The sequence below is a fragment of the Tetrao urogallus genome (assembly GCF_951394365.1).
Source record: "Tetrao urogallus genome assembly, chromosome: 8".
NCBI classification, from domain to species: domain Eukaryota; kingdom Metazoa; phylum Chordata; class Aves; order Galliformes; family Phasianidae; genus Tetrao; species Tetrao urogallus.
The window spans coordinates 4889837-4909873 of record NC_136821.1 but is presented as its reverse complement, the minus strand read 5'-3'; the positions used below and the strand labels follow the sequence as shown (position 1 = coordinate 4909873).

Sequence of the window (20037 nt, the reverse complement as noted above, 5' to 3'; positions counted from 1 at the left end):
TCAGCATAAGAAATAAAACTGGAACACATGTAAAGTTCCAGATTAATGAGTTTCTGGAAGATTAAAAGAATACTATAGGCAAAAAAAAAAATTAAGAATAATTTTTAATTCTACAATTTTTTGTTTAAAACTTACGGTACAGGACAGTTGTCATAAGCTTGATATCTACAGAGTTTCTTTAGTAGTACAATATCTCCAGTTTGACCAGAAATTGATACTATTAGCCTAATTATACAAATCGCATCACTGATTTTTTTTTCCTGTAACACTTCAGAATTCAGGGTAAGCCATATAATTTATGAAACAAAGCAAAGAAGATGCTGAAACTGTGTCTAAGAGATACTTAGTTTTTCTCAAGCCTCCAGAAATGACTTTCAGAAAAGTACTATATTCCTGTAAAATAAAATACAATAAAAAGACGCTTTGTCTTTCTCAACGTTACTACATAGGTGCAGAGGATAAACCAATTTCAACACTGAATAGTTTGTTATCTTCTGAGGTTCACTAACACTACAATCATTCTGATAAAAACTGCTTAACAAAACGCCAGTGTACATAGTGTACATACAGCGTGAAAAAGTATGTTTCTAATACGTGAGCTTTCTGACTTATCATGAAAAATTCAGATGAAAATTTGGAATAATGAAACTCTTCAAACTGTAAAATACATTTGCTTCTTCCTTCTTACAAGCTGTAGATTTATTTCTATAGAAAACAAGCCAAGTTCCATTTTCTAGAAGACTAGCACCTCAGGGACTAGGACTTAAGTGTACCATAATCTTTTTCTACTGATTCAAAAGTGGAACAAATGCAAAAGCAACAGTGCTGGATTCTACCCTGGCAGTCTACACCTTAACAAAACAAATGACAAAGTGTAAAAAAATAAATAAATATATATATGTGCATATATCAGAGAGGAAAGAAATACCATCTACTGAAATAGCTCTTTGATTTGATGTTGGAGCTTGATGTTTTGTGACTAATGTTCTAATCAAATGCAAATGAATGATGGCAGACCTAACTTGGATGAAACATGAAGTTAAGCATTACACTTGTCTTCAGAGAAATGCAGTAATTGGTAAAAATTTGCATCATCTAATGAAACAGGCTAGTAAAAAAGCTTCACTAATATTATACTTATATCTATATTAAATATTATGAATTGACCAAATAGATACTTTTTACCCACATCCAACAAAAAGAATCACAGAATCACAGAACTGTAGGGGTTGGAAGGGACCTCCAGAGATCATCGAGTCCAACCCCCCTGCCAAAGCAGGTTCCCTACACCAGGTAGCACAGGTAGGCATCCAGGCAGGTCTTGAACATCTCCAGAGAAGGAGACTCCACCACCTCCCTGGGCAGCCTGTTCCAGTGCTCCGTCACCCTCACTGTAAAGAAGTTCTTGCGCATGTTTGTGCGGAACTTCCTATGCTCCAGTTTCTGGCCATTTCCCCTTGTCCTGTCTCCACTCACCACTGAAAAGAGTCCGGCCTCGCCATTCTGCCCCCCACACCTTAGATATTTATAGACCTGGATCAGGTCCCAAGAACCAAGAAACATGGGAAAATATTTTTCCAGAAACATAATTTAAAACTTTCAGATTTCTTTTTGACAGTTACCTGGGCATTTTAGTTCATCTGTGTAATCTCCACAGTCATTAGATCCATCACATATCCATTCTGGCAGTATACAAAGTGAAGTGGAATTACAGCTAATAAATCCAGCAGATTTAATTCCAAGTTTATAGAAGTAAGCACAGTTTGTATTATCTGGAAGGAGACAACAAATCACACCTGATACAGATTCAAAAGTTTTATTGCTTGGTTTTCACATTTATCTTGAATTTGCACAGACAACGCAACTGTAGTTACCCAACAAATAATGACTATGAATGATCTGCTATAGAACAAGGAATAATCATGAAACAGATTCTAAGATGAAGCACAGACAAATACAAACTTACTACAATTCTTTTCATCTGAAGCATCTGCACAATCAATGATCTGGTTGCACTGTGCTGATTTTCCAATGCAAGTCCCATCTGCACAACGGAATTCTGTTGAAGCACATGCTGAATCTATAGCATATGGAATAAAAAAAAAAAGATACAAATTAATACAATAAACAGTTCAGATGCATATTACAAATATTGTGTTTATATTTTCTACCTTTTAGAATGGTGCATTCAGAACCTGCTGTTCTTTCAAAAGACTTAATATGGTTGAAATAATACATGTCTAATTTTTAAATTTCTTTATTGAGCTTCGATATCTCTCCTTAGACAATTCAACTCAACTTGAGATAATCATTATGAAAGGAGGAAACAAGCCCTTGCAGGACAATCTATGAATCTCCAAAATTTTTCATTTAACACCACATGGGGGTTCTTCCTAATATACTTTTCACTCTACCTATAATCAGATGCTTTCAGATGTTTTAAATCCATGTAGTACTTGCAGAAAAGTAGCTGCATATGGTTTATCCGTGTATGGTGGCATAATTGCTCCTCCAATTTTTCTGGATTGTAACTAAGGATTTGCACTGTCTGCTAGCTAGTTTTCATTCATTGGCAGAAGCACAATATAAATATTCATGTTTTAAAATGCAAAAGCAATATCGATATAAAAGAGAAAACAATGCTGATACATTTTATAAAGGACATAGACATTGCAATGTGTCTAAGAAGAAAGAAAACACTGTCTACTTCAAAGAAGAAACAGCAGCAGATGCAGAGAAGAAACTGCATAACTACCATCCTTTCCATCTATGGCAAAGATACTGCCTCACATATCGCTTCATGGAAGAAGCGGTAACACTATATTTGGAGTTTTCCACAGAAATAAAACCAAACTCAGTGTTGATATCAGCCCCAACACGTGATCTCAAAGATAAGGAGAATGCAGCTGCTCTTGTTTTCAAATTATGAAAAAAATTCCCAACTCTTGTAATGCCAATAAAAATATCTGCATTTTCTAACTCTTCACAAATATATATTCACAGAGCAATAGTCTGAAATCACCTTAGTAGTAACCACTATTTACCTTTACAATCCAATTCATCAGAGTTGTCACCACAGTCATTCATACCATCGCATACTTTGTTACGCGAAATACAGCGTCGATTAGAACACGGTTTGAAACCCTTTCGACAGCCTCTATTTTCTGGAAAACAAGCATTTGATGTACCAATATCCTTACACTAAAATCAGAGGCGCAGAAAAGCATTTGAAACACATTTTCTTTGGCATGCTTTCGTCATGCAGGTGAACACACAGCATTAGCAATTCAGACAAAACAGAACGAAATATGCCACGTTTACCCTAAACCATACTTAGCAATAAGATGGAGTGCAAAGTAACCTAAATCTATAAAAATACAGACTGATTGATAGTGTTTTTTTTTCCCCCAGTATTGAAGAATAAGGGCATCTTAGTAAACCTAAAACTGACTGCTATGCTGGAATGACAAGAAACAGTGTTTTCAGATTCTACATCAGATACAACTTTCTTTCTAATTTGTTTCCATTTGACTTCCTATCTGTTCGTTCAACCTACTCTCCTCCCCAAAGTACTGTATGAAACTATAATAATATAGAAAATGTTTCCTTTATCTGGTATTAACTTTAGCTATTCAAATAACACAGGAGTTAGAGGAGACATTTCATAAGATTCTGAAAGAGGCATGTATAAACATTATATCAAAACTACTCATTAAGTCATTAAAAGTCATTCCTATAGGAAACAGAAGAGATCAAAGCTATGATATGGATATCAGAACAATGAGAAGTTCAAGAGCTACAGGCACACAACTTATTTTCTCCATATAATAGAGTTATTTTTACTTTAATTTATTAAATTAAATGAGTGCTTTAGTATTTTCTTCTTGTTGTTCACTTCAGTGACCAGTTGGTATGTGCTAGAAGTCACAGAGACATCAATATAAGGGTGCATAACCTTGAAGTTAAAATGCCTGGAAATACTCACCACAGTAAAACAGTTTCTCATCAGACTTGTCCTTACAATGAGCAATGCCATCACAAGTTAGTTGGTAATCAATGCATTCACCATTTCCACATTCAAACTCAGAATAAGTGTTGCAAGTAGAATTTTTAGCTAAAAATAACATATTACAACACATCATTTTTTTTTTAATATCTCTTACACTTAGAGAAAATAAGCTCAATATTGGTTCCTATTTTAATATCTCTTTCCAAAGATCTGTGTACAAAAAAAGTTAAACCTACAGCATCAAAACTTGAAAGCTCCCCCACACTAATGACCTGCAGGGCTGATTTGTACTTTTGTTGATAAGGACTGATATTTAAATAACAAAAAAATTTCAGAAATATTGGGATAAACTCCAGTACAAAGTGGGAAAGACTGCAAAAGACAAACATAGCCAAAGATCCACGAATTTATGGGAACATGTGCTGAAGCAAGTTAACAATACTGAAGAGATTATGACTTTGTTACCATTGCCCTCAAGTCAAGAAGAATAATGAGGAAATGAAATCTATTTATGGTGCTCTTTTCCTTGTTTCCATTACAATATTTCTATTCAATTTCAGGAGGAAAAGACGTCCTCTATGCAAAAAATTTTAAGCCAACATAACTAGAAAACAATTCTCTATTTGATTCAAACATGAAGTATGAAAGTGCTGCAAATGCGGATTTTGGACAAGGTGAAATCTGATCCTCTTTATGATTTATAGAGTCCTCAAAATGGCAGTCATGTTTATCAGAGCACTGTTTTCCTTTTTTTTTTTTTTCCCCTATCATCATTGTGAGAACTAAAAATCGTCAGTTAGATTTGCAGTTTATCTAGTTCAGCATAAGGAACATTAAATAGAACACAAATATCCAAACAGGAATTGAAGAAATTAATAAATATTAATGCTTTTCAACCCCACAAAAGTCTTATCAGATGTAAAATAGTTTAAAGCCTGCTACATGCGAAACTTTGGCAACATTTGTAAAAAAAACCAAACAACATCTAGAGCAATATAAGAGTATATAGAAATCAAATTCAGGACTTGGGCCAACTGAATTTGCAGTAGTCAACTGCACCACAGCACAGAAAAAGCACTGCATCAGCCAGTATTACTTACTCACACATCTGTTATCATCTATCAGTATTCTATCCCCTCGACATGAACAATTCACTCGTCCATCAGGAGTCAGAAGACATAAATCGTGACAACCTCCATTCATTTGTGCACAAGGAGATAATTCACCTAAAGAATAAACAATCAAAGATTGACTCTGTTTTATTAAACTTGCTTCAGTGGCAAATCTATTAGAGACAGCAAAGATAGTTGTATTTCAGATTTATGGGCAATTGGTTCAAGTTTTATCAGTCAAATGAAAATATCAGCATGACTCATAGGGTTGCATATTGAAGATAAACAAATGGAGTTCCCTTGAATACAATCACTAAACCTCCCCTCACAGCATTCAAAACTGCAGATATTTGACAAGAAATGATTTAGCTACTATCACATTGGAAAAAATGAACATAACAAATTTCATTCAATACTATTTATCCCATCTTTTGTTAGCATCTCCTAGAACAAAAGAAATTATGAAAGACAGTAAAATATTTTAAGTTAGTTAAATTATCTAAAATCCTTGAAATAGAACTTACAACTGTTAGTGTCGTTGGCAACAGCAATAATGCCCATTGGCTGATGTGGGATATCAGAACGAAGAACTTTTGTATCTCCTCCTGTGTATTTACTGGAACGCAGAATAGCTCTTCTCACTCCATCAGACCAAAAAATATAATCATCATATACAGCCAGGCTGAGAAATGTACCCGGTCCAGATTTGACAATTACCTAGAACACATAAGTACAGAAAAGAAACATGAGCAGGGTTGTTGACTCTGAAAAAGAAATCATCATACTACAAGCTATGACTCACATTGCTTTGGTTTTAGACAAAATACTTATTCTTGTACACTTACAGCACCTGAAAAAATGCCACAAAAAAAACCAATACATAAAAGTTCATCCTTTGGTTTGCTGACAAGACATCTTAAAGTCCATGGGATTCAGTGTCAGTCAAATTTCACTGTAAGTTATGCTGTCATTGATGTTGCTAAATTTTGTACAGCCTGCACACATTAATTTTCCAAGCAGTACCTGCAGATTTGGACAAAGATGCCCACAGATACAGGAGCAGAACCATGATCCTTACACTGTGACCCTCCTGCAATCCTGCTGGGGCTGCCCTAGTTAGCTGTCCTGGAGACGTAGATAATACAAATGGATCTATCCACTACTCCCTGATTTCTTTTTCTATTTGCTCATTGCTTGTCTGCAACAAAAATAGTAATAGAAGCCAATACAATCACCTTGCTGATTTATAGACTTATTTATATTAATCTTATAGGATTTGGATCAAGATGTAAGACTGCTATTTTTCAGGAAACGCACACAAATACATCATATAGAGAAGAAACCCAATGCAGAATTAGTGGATACTATTAAACTGTAAGAAAAATCATGTTTTCAAATCATAAAAACTCCAAAATAAACAACTAATAACAAATTTCCTTGAAACTGGTAGCAGCAAATCATCCAAAGCAGTGCTCCCACTTAGGAGAATACAGGCAAAAAAAACTGTTCACCTATCTCATCCAGAAGAACGTTATCAACAGAAGTGTTACGCCCAGTTAATCTGCAATCATGCAGCTGCAGTATATGCTGCCTGTTGTTCAACTTAGAGTGCATAAACTGTTCTGGAATGGGGGAGCTGTTATGTATGCTACATGGGAGGGAAAAAAGCACACAGTTCTGTAGGAATCAGAACCTGTATGACACGGAATACCATACATGGAATAGCTTCCTAACATGCCCAGATGATATATAGGTAAAGAGAACTGGAAGGTACAAACAACTAAATTCAACCAAGCATTCAGAAGATGACTATCTCTCTACTCATAGTTCACAGCATAGTCTATATTTCTGCAACAGGAGGTTTCACCTAGTTCCGCAACGTTGGCTTTTATTACTGTTTGGATTCTTACTGCAGCAGACAACAACAACATAAAATAAAAAAATTTCTTCCCCTTAAATCATTTATATGCTCTACTAAAAATAATCATGACATTAGTTGTTGATATCGAATGTCACAATTATCTGGAAAGTTATTTTTTTAATCACTGTACTATGTTTAAAGCAAGGATTTTTATTTTTATTTTTTTTAATTTTTGTATCTTTCAGTAACATCATCAGAACACCTGAATAGCAGTTACAGCAACTGGGAAAAAAGGTTAATCTAAAACACCACATTTTCCAACAAGATTAAGACTGTTTTGCCATAGAACTGTTCAAGTAAGATGTAACAACATCAGAAGAGCTCCCTTTTCAGGAATTAATTGGTTGCTTTTCTGCATTGGAAACTAACATGCTTAAGACACCGAAAATCAAATGCAATTCTACATTTGCAGTTTGGTTGAATGACATATGTAAGCAGCTATTTATTAACAGGCCTGCTCCTTTCAGCACCATTCAAATGGAAGGTATTTACCTCCATAAATTATGACTTTCAACCATGTTCTTTGCAACGACATTTGTATTAATTACACACTACTAATTTTCAACATTGTGAACGACAATGAGAACCCTCCTCTAGTGTCAAATTTAAACCAATTTCTTTGAATTTTACGTGGGCCTGCAGGATTAGATAAAAGTTATTCTCAATGTCCTTACAGATTACCACTGTCTTTTCATGAATTCCTTTCTTTCATTTAATTCCATTAGACTATCCACACTTCATACCAAGATATCTCAGCAAATTAACAGTGTTGCATCTCTATCAGCCAGGTAGGTAGCTTCCTTGGGTTAGAAGACTTCATTGTCACTGGTTAGGGGATCACTTTAAGTTCCAACCCAGGATTACTGTACACAGTTATCCAAATAAGACTCAACAATGACAATGCAGTGAATCCCCTGGCAAAACAGTTTAGTAAGACTAAGAGTTAGTGTATATTTTCCTGTTTGAGTTGTACCTGGTCCTCATGTAACACACGCTATCAGGAAAAATGGATATCCGCAAATTCAAGAAACAGGATATTTTTGATCAGATTTGCAACAGAAAAGCATCAAGAACAAAACATTCCAACTTCAGATAATGTATTTATACTGCTGAGAAGAGAGCACTTAAAAAAAAAATCTCAATTCTCTGCATTTAAGTCAGAAGTTGAACGCCAACTTTGGAACTATTTTTTAATTCATCACTTAAATACAGAGTTCTGGCAGGGAAAAAAAAAAAAACAACCCTATCTTCTAGTAACTGAAAGCTATGATTATATATATAGGGATATAATTAGTGGAGAAACCACTAAATTGTATCAACTAACAATCACATCTTTAGACCCACAAAGCATAACTGAGAAAAAAAAACTTGTAACTTAGATGTTAGAAGATGAACAAACCTTTGCTAACAAATCACTAATTGTATTTGTAGGCTGCAAATCTGTAATAAGTTCCAGGCACACAATATTGAAAGAGAAAATAAAACCTAAAGGCAAACGTCGCTGTCGTATAAATCGCAAACTTAAACTTTGTATTCGTATAAAAGATGTTATACTTCCAAAGTTGCCAAAACACAGCTGGGCCACAATGTTAAATCTAACTGAAAGCAGGATCAAAAATTGAAAGAAGAAAATACGGAAAAAACAACAAATACCTGCCACAATGATGCTATGGAAGAACATGAAATGTTAAAAACACACAAACAACAAAAGGCCAACAACTAAGTACAAATTTTAAGAAAATGTAATACAAATAATATGTAACAAATAATTCTTCCAATCTTGGAAGAGTATTCCAGTGACTACATATTAAATAAACTCTAACACTCAACTTAATAGATAAAACTCAATACTGCTAAATTATTTGCCACTCACTTATTTGTACTGGATTACTATACTGAGTAGGATAAAGGAGGAGGCTGCTACTTGAATGAAAAACCATTATATTAAATTATCATTTCATACCATACAATCTGTGTCTTTGCTAATCTAACTGAAACTAGAAAGTAATGAAGCAGACATGGTGAGGAAAAGAGTAATTTGTTGAAACTACTCTTAAGGAGCAGCTGATGGCAAAACCTCGCTGAAAGATCCTAGCAGAGTCAAACTTCCATAGCATTGGAGTGATTATCATGTATATTATCCTAAGGTTACAGAAACCAGATATCTCATCAGGCTGGACAACATACCAACAATGAACAACAACTGCCATACAAATATTTCGCCAGATCAATAAGACAATTTCATGGTTGGATTCTGATATTCGTGGTTAGAATGCATTTATGGGGTGATGAGCAATTCTGATGAAACAACGCCAGTGATATGAGTCATCTCTGACAGTATTACCCAAACTTAAAAGCAAGTTCAGGTTTTGCATAATACTTAGAATAAAGGTATAACTGAATTATAAAATTAAAAACAAAACAAAAAAACAAACAAGGAATAACATGAAAGAAATATATTACCTCAATTTTTATCTATCAAATGAAAAAGCAAACAAATAAACCAAACCACCTACGGACAAGTTTAAGATTTTGTAAAATATCAGAAACAAAGAAAACCATGAGTGCAGCTCAACTGCCTTCAGCATATTGATAGCAAAATGTCCACTAAGTTGAAACTAACAGAACACTCCAAGACGTATCATGATAGAAGAGAAAAAGAGATCAAGTATATTTGAAAATTGAGAAACAGAAAAGAAAAAATACAGTACGTACAGTAATACAAGCAAACATTACACAGAAGAATTTCTAGAGATTTCAATGAAGTTTTACACACAAAGGAAAATTATAACCTTCGTACATAAAGCAGAACATCTCTTTGGCTCACTTCTGCATTTATTCCCATGTTTCTCAAGTTCACACAGATTGTTTATTACAATGATGCTTCAAGGCCAATACCAATACATGCAGAGACCTCATATTAAGTGTTTATACCTTCAGAATTTTACAGACTGGAATGTGGTTAGAGCACTACTCCTAGCCAATTTTTTTTTTTTTCTAGTTTTAAATCTCACATACAACTAACACTAGATGAAGCTCACTATCTTTTCGCAACATTTTGTTAATTTAAGGATACCAACAAATGCAAACTAACAGTACATACATTTGGGATTTTTGTTGAACTTACGTATCTTTGTGATCCATCATATTCACATCTCTCAATTTTTCCCAAGCTGCCATCTGAAAAGTAAAGTTTCTCCGCCCTATGATCAATGGTAAGTCCATTGGGTGTCAAAATATCCGCGCTAACGATAACCTGCGCATTTTTGCCTGACAAGGTAGATCTCATTATGCTTGGGAGCTGCTCATTCCAGTTAGTCCAAAACATTAAGCTGTATTAAAATCAAAATAAATAAAAGAATAAGACATTTTATAATTTAATTCTCTTCATGAAATGAGCAACAACAAAAAAAAGTCTTCATATCCAATTATGAGTAGCATCTCTAAGTAAATGTGATAATCGATGAATAAGAAAATATTATATCCAGTGTTCTTCAAATTATAGTGGTTTCACAGGCTCATTAACTTGTGTAAAAGTACTGATTTTTCTATTCATGAGTCTGCTTACTTCTGACCATCTCTCTATGCTTATGTACCATGAGATAATTATAACCTGTGAAACAATGCAATCTTATTTCTCCTAATGTGTATATTGCTAATTTCTAATAGAAGAATTTGCCCATTTACATTAGCTGACTTATCTCAAAATGTAACATTCCATGAAATGTGATCAACAGTTGATCTTAAACATAAACACATAGAATGCTATAGCTTAATTCTGCAATTGCTAATAAAAAAACCCAACTTTAATAAAGTTTCTAATCTAAAACAAGAATCTCATTTAACCTTCATAGGGTTCAGTTGTATTAGCTGACTGTGAAACAAAGAAATGAAAAAGTGTTGCTGTGTTCATGATATTAGCTAAAAATCAAAATGTGGTAAGAAAGATATAATACATACTTTTGACATTCATCTAGAGCTAGTACGTGTGGATGATCATCTTCAGACATTGTGATTACTGCTTCCCGGTTGAAAGCTCCTCGACGTCTCTGGTCAACGGTGTGTCTTGTGATTGAGGATGTGGTTGAACTGGTCCAATATAGAGTGTCCCAAGCTCTGTGATAAGCAAGCCCCTCCACTGACCCAACATCTGGAAGACATGGTTATATGTAAATAGGAAATTGATCTTGCAAAATCGATCTGGAAGTCGATCTTGCAAAAATCACAGTTAAAATATTTCAGCCTATTACTCCATCAGTTCTTCTATACGTCCACCTGTTTGTTTGTTTTTTCCTGGAAACAAAGTTTCATTATTTTTCATATGCTTAAACAATTGAGAAAATCAACTAATGCAAACAATAAAACATGGAAAGCAAGATCAATACTAGCAAACTTATTTACCATACTTATCAACTATAATGTGCATTGAAATAATATTTTCACAGCAGTGTGTCTTACAATGTAAACACACTAGCAAAAATATCCTGGCAGTAAATTAGTCACAACTTTTGTTTGGGCACTTTTTTTTTTTATTAATTATACTATTGAACTTTATCTTTGTATGCATTTTGTAACACAGATATGCACTACATTAACAAAGATCAAAGAGTCCTTCCATGACAGTCACTTATATAACACCTGGAACATACTGAAGAATGAACCTCTGAATGTTGCAGCATCAATACACTGTTTTAATACACCACAATACAATATTTTTCCTCTGTAAAAAATGTGATTTAGAAACAAAAGCAAACATTACTAAGCAGCTAAAACATATATTTAACATCCAAAATAGATAAATTGCATCTGATTGTAGTGTATAAAAATGATAGATTGCAAGAAACAGTAATTAATTCCTACCATTATTTTTGAATTATTGCAGAACTGCACACTGATTACTTCACTTAATATTTTATTAGAAAGAAGTAATTTTAGACCCGAAGGTTTATACAGCTATTAATGAATTATAGAAGACAAAATCTAAAAATACAATGTGGATTACATTATGATGATTATTACAATTTCCTCTTGACTAGCTGGAAGATGTAATGTTTTACTATGCTTTTCATACCCATAGAACAGGAAGTCCACAAATAATTCTCATTAAGCTGAAAGTGCCAACATTAAATTAAAGCCACAAAGTAAGCAATTAATCAGTTGTTCAGTTTTTTTTTTTTTTTTTTTCTATTTCTCTTTCTAAAGCATTTGTGGAATTTCTGACTACGTTTTCATGACGTGTCTATAAAAAAGTTGCAGCAAATTTTTTTTTAGAAAAAATAGAAGAAATCAATGACACTTGTTAAAGGGAGGTGAATATACATAGAAAGTATTCCTGAAAAAGATGAATCAATGAATAAAGATACATTCATCTCACTTCATAATAACTCAAGAAGGAGAATAAGTTTAAGAGCAGGACTGAAAGCAATCTGAAAACTACAAATAACTGCACAAGTTACCCTTTATATAAGAATTCTGGCTTTAGAAAAGATTAATGAGTTACAAGCATTCCTACTTTAAGTACAGTATTTAACAGTCTTATCAATTTATTTTCAATTTTAAGAATTAAAAGTATACTGAGATATGGAAGTAATAAATATTAACACAGGACTATTAATACAATTCTAATCCAATAAATTAATTTCCATTAAAAATATGCTGAATACTACTAATTTATTGTTACTTGAAATTTTCTAAGCTAAAAAGATGACAAAGTAGATTGACACTCTGACCAATTTTGCATATTACTCAGACTGCTTTTACATTTTGTATTGTAAATGTTGAGTGTTTCCTGATCTTAATAATGGAAGATTTCAGGAAAACGAAACCAAACCTTTAACTTGTGGATAAAAACCTGAGCCATTTGAAAGCAAAGATTTAACTAGGATTTGATGCAAATCATAGCTTTCATAAGGAAGGCAAGTATAGGGGGAAAAAAAACAATCAAACATGCTTCCCTAATGCAATGTTTTGAATTTCTCTCAATTTCAGCTTTGTTACTTGTCTGAATCTGTCATGAATTTTCAAAGCAATATGGTTTGTATACCATACAGTAAAACTATTCCGCACTAGACAAAGAATAATGATGTTGCTTCTGCCACAACTAGAATGATTAGTGCGTACTTGAAATGTTAGTTGTGCTTAAACTCTTACTCTACAGAAACCAGGTTCCCATACAATCACTCACATTATGAAACTGGACCAATGCATCATACTGAAACTCCAAACCAACGTCTGCAATATATTAATAAGCATTGTCCTTTATTTGTCAACAAACTTTTTTTCAGTTCTATCATGTTTCTCAATTATAGAATTAAAAAATCCCAACACAGAAGAGAATCATTTCCTAGTTTCAACAAGTGTGATTCTGTAGGTAGGGTGATTTTAAATTCAATGATGAAGTCCAGAGAGTAAGCACTAAAATGAACCAAAACTTAGATATTTCATAGAATGGAAGGTACTTTGTTCTTATTAGCATTAGTTTGATCTGGATGAATTATGAACAGTACTTGCAGGCAAATTTTCACTGTACTTAACAGTCAATACCTAAAGGTTTTTTTTTTTTTTTTTTATAATTTATTTTTATGTTATTTCTTGACTAAAATACACATTTTGTTGAAGATGTTAGTCATGAAACTCAAAAATTCATATAAGCCATGTATCAATACAGGACAAAGAGCCCTAAAAATGCTCCATCTGCAGGTGGCTGTCACCAAAACGAAAACCTTCTATCAACTTCATATTGCCAAGAAAAGGACACTGGAGAAGACTCTCAAGCAACTGCACTCTAGTGTCATGGCATTACCATTTTGCACCAAAATTTTTTTTTGTTTCTTACTCCATAAGGGAGATTTTATAGAGCATAAAGGTTTTTTTTTTTTTCTAGTTACAGTAAATTTATCATTAGATATTCTGTTACTTTAAAACACATGCAAAATATACTGTCATCTTATTTTATGCTACAATTGGAGGATTCCTAATCTACTGACAGGATGAAAATTAGTGATTTGTTTGTTCTCAGCCTCACATTTTCACAGCATCATACAGTATTCTGAATTAGTAAAGCATAAAGAAACTGGAAATGAAAAGAAACACATTTGTTTCACTGACATATTGAATTAAAACAGTGAGGACATTAGATGCCTACAGCACTGATTAAATTTATTCTAGACATGAAGCAACAGTTTATGATTTTCACATGAATAACATACTTAAATGAAAGGAACATTAATACAATACGATATTAATATACAAATACCCACATTATTCACCTGTCACTGACATTCTGAATTAAATTAGTAATGGGGTGTATAACTGATTAAATATCTACACAAGAGAACGTAACAGCTTATGATTTACAAAGGCAATGGTAGAGTGATCACATCATTATGTTGCCAAATGCTATCTATCACTTTTACTGAACTTAACGAAGATGGATTGCATACCACAGATGAGATGCGGCCTATAAATATTGTCACGCTGATCTTCATCTGACTTTCTCAGGGAACAGACAAGCAACAAATCAATAACTGAAGAACTCAGATTAGATCTCCCTCATTACTGCAAGTACAAAATAAATACTTCAGGGTGTAAAATTTAAATTATCTAATAGTTCTTCCCATCGACTTTTGATAATGTATATACAATTTCACAGTCTCTTGGATTTTGATCTCTCTTTCCACTTAGAATTCCCTAGACTTCTCAGTGAAAAGTTCCCAATTTTTAATTTATGAATTCAACTACCTTCTCCATTTAATTTTATATTTTTACACACCTCTTCCCTTTGACTCATGACTTTGTTGAGTTCCTCATAACAATTAAAACCGTTGTTTATGTATAATTAAAAATCTATGTATCAGTTCAATATTCACATAACATTTTTTAGTTTTTTTGCTGAATATTTATTAAGTAAATTTCTTTTAGGTTTTATAACATTGATTTAGTCTTCATCAGTGAAGATACATAAAATATTGTACACAGTTACTCCATTTGTGAAATAAGAACAGTGTGAATGACAGGCAGGTGCCTATGTAGTGAGATGTTTACAGTCTACCATCAAACCTATGTAGGTCTACAGAAAATTCCTGATGAGACTACTCAAGCTAGAAATCATTCCAATTAAGCATGAAAAAGGGTACACAGAGTTGATGACTTTAATCATACTTACGTGATTAAATCGTCCAAAGGAAAAGAGCACAACAGATTTCTATCATATCTATATCAACTAACTAAACAACGGGTAAGTATAGGATAGATGGCTATTTCTGTATAAGCAAGGGCACTGGATACTGATTATGATTGGGACAAGGGTGGTAAACCTTAGTTTGGAGCTGGGGAAGGTATGTGAAGCTGGGTGTTAAAAGCTGATCACCCATTAACACACGGTGATAACTAGCATTCTCACAAACATGGGATTCAATGACCTATAGAGTGCAGATAACAAACAGGATAGAGAAATCGGAACCAAAGACTGAAAGAATCAGTCAGCAAATTGCACAGTGTTCATGGAACATTCCATTCATTTTCAGTTTCCTCCTGGAGACTAAGACATAAAATATTTACTATTACAAACATTTTCAGTTACCCAAGCAGAGCTCTGTAAAACTTTCAGGTCAAGAAATAGGTGATTCATAACAGATTTTCACATTTCAGATTATTTAATTATGAGCACTGTAACGTTTCCTACATTTCACTATGAAATTTAGCACCTGAATCAAACAGATGAGCTCAGAAACTCACAAAAAAAACCCACTAAGATTCTGGTCATTTTTACCTGAATGTGTACGGAACATGCAATCAATTCTTTTAAATTCAAGAAATATTGATTTTGGGAACAGTATGTTTGTTTCACAACTTTGTTTACATACATTGGGTTTCCCTTCTGCTCTCAGTTAACAGCACATACAAAAATATCTGCATAACAGAGAAACAGAGAAGTCAAGTTGTCAAGTCATACAGAGTATGGTCATAATTTTATGTGATAAACAGCATTTAAAAATCAAGTTAGGTGATTGTTATTAAGAATAAAAATGATTTATTAAATGAATTCTTACATTCCTGTGTAAACCATAACATGGCTTTGCATTAAAGCAGCAACAGCTGCTGATGCAAAAATTCGCATGTGTAAAAGTTTACATCAGTAAAAATTTAAGGGCAATGTGGAAAGTTAAAGTAGTGACAAACTGTTTCAATCCTTGATGAATCATCTCAGAATTAACAGGCAAACGGCACCTTTCCTGAATACAGAACTTGGGAATGCTAGTGACATTCTGAACTGAGAGATCAGCATACGTAAGTTCCCATGATGAATACATTTTAGAGTTTCATATCATGAAATTTAGAAAATATACACTTCTGGAATAACTGTTATGTATAAAGTTTGAAACTTTATCCCTCTATAGCAAATTATTTACTGCACGCATTGTAAATTCTCTCCATTAATCACAGTATGCAGCCAGATACAGAAACAAAATGTGATAAACCATACATTTTGGTTTCTGCAAACAAAGCAGCAGTTATAATAATAGTTTTAGATTTTACTACTTAAGTGTCTCAGGCATTACAATAGCATCTCACTTTTCCTCCATTAAAAATTCAAAGTTATTGGGATTGTATCATATACAGTTAGAATGAATGCAATTCATTTACAAAATGAAAAGCAACAGTATTAATTTTTAACAGATTAAAGATTTCTGTCTCAGCAAAGAAAGTTAAACAACTAAAAGGGCCTCATACAATGTGCCAAATTTAAAGCTTTGTAAGAGAAATGGGAATATAAATGCCTTTTTGACAGTTAAATTGGACCCATTTAGTTAGAAAGAATAGTAATGAACACTGGAGCACCTTTAAAAGATTCAGCCTGCAAAAAGCCTTACAATACATCAAAGGATCTGACACTATGTTAGCAGTGAATAAATTTTTGCCTTCTATAGTCACTAGTGCCTGAAGTTCAAAACAGAAGCAGCATTTTTTCGACATAACACTTCCCTTTATACTGAGAAGTATGTTACGCCAGCAACATGTCTTGGTGTCGTTGTTTACACAGTGAGAAAAGAAACAGCTTATACTGGAAGCATATCAACTTAGTACTATTTTCTCTGATTTACTTTATTTTGCTTTTCCTCCCCTTTTCCTTCTCTATTCTTCAATTACAAATTTCTTCACTTAGTTTATTTCTACTATTGCACCTGTGCATTAAATCTACTTCAATGCTACACTCTTTTACAGACACATGGCAAATTTTGGAATTATCCCAAACCTCTCCATAAGACAAAAAAGGGGATTGCATCCAGTAGTGGGAAATGTAAAGGCAGGGGTACAATTGATATTCATAGTCCAACTAATTATTAGCTCCATCAAAACCACAAAGAGTCTACCACCTTATGAATAGTATACCATCTTCCTTTACACCTTTCTTGGGGTCAAACTGAAACCTCCAATTCCAGGCAGAAAAAGATTCTCTTCAAAGCATCAACTCATTAAAAAGAAAATTAACATCACTTTCTTAGTTGAAAAAATAAATAATAGCCAATGGAAGACGTGGTATGAGGAGTAAGCATGTAATATTAAAAATCCTCTATATCAAATATGTGTTTGTTTCCATTGAGACTTTCTCATTTTCAAACCATGCTAAAATTATTTTTTGATATCTATTTAGATCCATAAAACTGGAAGTCCTTCATATGCACCCTGATAAAAATATATGAAGTATCTTCCTGTCTGAATAACATAGAAAAGCTCATAAATTTGAAATGACAGTATTGTTCAGTATAAAAATGTTTAACAAGAAAGAAAATTAGTATAGAATCTCTCTGAGCTTATTCTAAGAATAAACTCTATTGTTTGAAATGAGATAACCTGCAGCAACTTAAGCAAGTCAGATTTTCATACACCTCCTTATGTAACCCTGTGCCTTTAACTTTGTGACTTCTTCTTTTCTGTTCTTTCTGTATAATGTTCCATTACTTCATTTTAACCTATAAAGTATGTATCAGGATGAATTTTCCAAATGCAATGCCTTTGACCATGTTTTGTTTCACACAGGACTACCATTAATACCCGGAGCTATGTGAATAAATACAGTATGCTTTAAAAGGCTCCTGAAGATTTTACAGCACAACAGCACATCAAAACCAGACAAAAATATAGCTAGCTTCACTCAAAAGTAGGAAGCAGATGAATTATAACCTAACTGTAAGAGTAATATTCGCGATTAAAAAGTGGAAGATTAAGAAGAAATTAATGAGTGAGACCATAAAGTACATACCACTCATTTCTCCATAGTCTGATACCTCCAAAGTGCCTACTTAAAGCAAAAACATACTCTAAAATATAAGATTTCACATTCTTTTTTGAAAGAAAACACCAGAATCAGATCAGATTATTTAGACAGTAGCCATGTCACAACATAGAACAGACTACAGTGGCAACTTCAAAATCACGTCCACTGTCTGGATTAAACTCTGCATGACGCTACAATAAAAAAACACAAGCAATACTCAATGGTTAGACGAATCATTACCCAAAAGAATTTGGCAGAAATCACAGACAGTAAAAGGTGAATTTTTACAAATCGGTGGTCAAGAAAGTTCAACTCCATCCAGTTACTTACAGAAAGTCCCTACTGACTGACTGACCTAAGGAAATAAAATTCAAAGCACTTATTCTAAAACCCTATGCTGTACAGAAATAAAGATGTTAAGGTAGGACATACTGTGAACATGCTACACTGTTGCTTGCTTTTGATTTTATTTTTTTTTCTGTCACTGCTCCTTCCTGCTGAAGACTGAACTCTACCAGGTTCTGGGTTATTGGTGAGTCTCGAATCTGTTTTTAGTGAACTGGAACAAGCTGTTTATATGCTGTAAATTTACTTTCCCTGGGCCGAAAATGTGTTAGCTAATGCGTTGTTTATGAGTTGCAAATCTGTTCAGTGAGGTGAAAATTTGTCAGATAATGGGTTGTTTATGAATTCTAAATCAATATTCAGTGAGTTGGAACTATGTAAGATAATAGCTTGCGTATGGGTTGTAAATCTGTTTTCAGTGAACTGGAAACATGTTAGATAATAGGTTGTTTCTGGGCAGTAAATTTATTCTCAGTAAGCTAAAAACATATTAGATAATATGTTGCTCGTGAGTTGTAAATCTGTTTTTAGTGAACTGGAAACCTGTTTAATAAAGGGCTCTTTATATATCTTAACTGTTTTTAGTGTGCAGAAAAAAATTAATAATGTCTTGGATTTGAATGGCATATCTGATTTCAGTGAGGTAGAAACACATCAGCTAATGGATTCTTTATGACTAGAAGATATACAATCATTGAGCTAAAAATCTGGGACAATAATATCTTGCAAATAACAGATTCTATTTTCACTATTTGACTTGAATACTGAGTAAGATTTTGTCCGATTTGTAGATCTCGGTTTAATGAGGTGGAAAGGAGTTGTACATGTCTAAGAATCACACCAGGTAATTCTCATGTGGTTTTGTATACCTTTCCAATAACGGGAAACTTGCTAAAAATATCTACTAGTCATTTAGGAGGAAAAAAAGATAGCAAAACAGAAGTCAAATATGTTATTTTAAAACAAAACATAGTTACTGAAATCTGTCAGCTGGATTCCATTCAATAATTTCTTTCTAATCATATGTAGCCAACATGGAAATCAGAAAATGTTGTGTCCCAAAGCAAATAGAATGCCTGACGCCAAGGAGTCTTAGCATTGTCTTTTTTCCCCTTTAGGTATCACTGTTAGTCAAATACTACTACAGTATCAAGGAACTCAACAATCTGTTTCTGTTTACAGGGATAGAAAGTCTCTGATTGCGGAAAGAAAGGAGAAGTGATCAAAGAACATCAGTTTAAAATCAGTGACATATGACATTTTAACACATACAAAGGAGAAAAGTAAAGTTGCATATACTGGGATGTGATTATACTTCTATTTACAAAAACAAACAGACAAAAAAAACCTGAAACACTCCTAGAAAAAAAGT

The 20037-nt window shown here is 33.4% G+C and overlaps 1 protein-coding gene across 1 annotated transcript in view; it reads right to left on the bottom strand.

Annotated features, from left to right (window-relative positions):
* Positions 1–20037, bottom strand: part of LRP1B (LDL receptor related protein 1B) — a gene marked incomplete at both ends in the record, with an annotated part of 589444 nt that overhangs the window by 97780 nt on the left and 471627 nt on the right. Inside the window, 8 exons of the mRNA XM_079539425.1 lie at positions 1623–1772; positions 1967–2080; positions 3045–3164; positions 3986–4114; positions 5110–5235; positions 5646–5838; positions 10170–10374; positions 11003–11192. Coding sequence (XP_079395551.1) covers positions 1623–1772; positions 1967–2080; positions 3045–3164; positions 3986–4114; positions 5110–5235; positions 5646–5838; positions 10170–10374; positions 11003–11192 — 1227 coding nt within the window. The remainder of the gene's footprint in view (positions 1–1622; positions 1773–1966; positions 2081–3044; positions 3165–3985; positions 4115–5109; positions 5236–5645; positions 5839–10169; positions 10375–11002; positions 11193–20037) is intronic.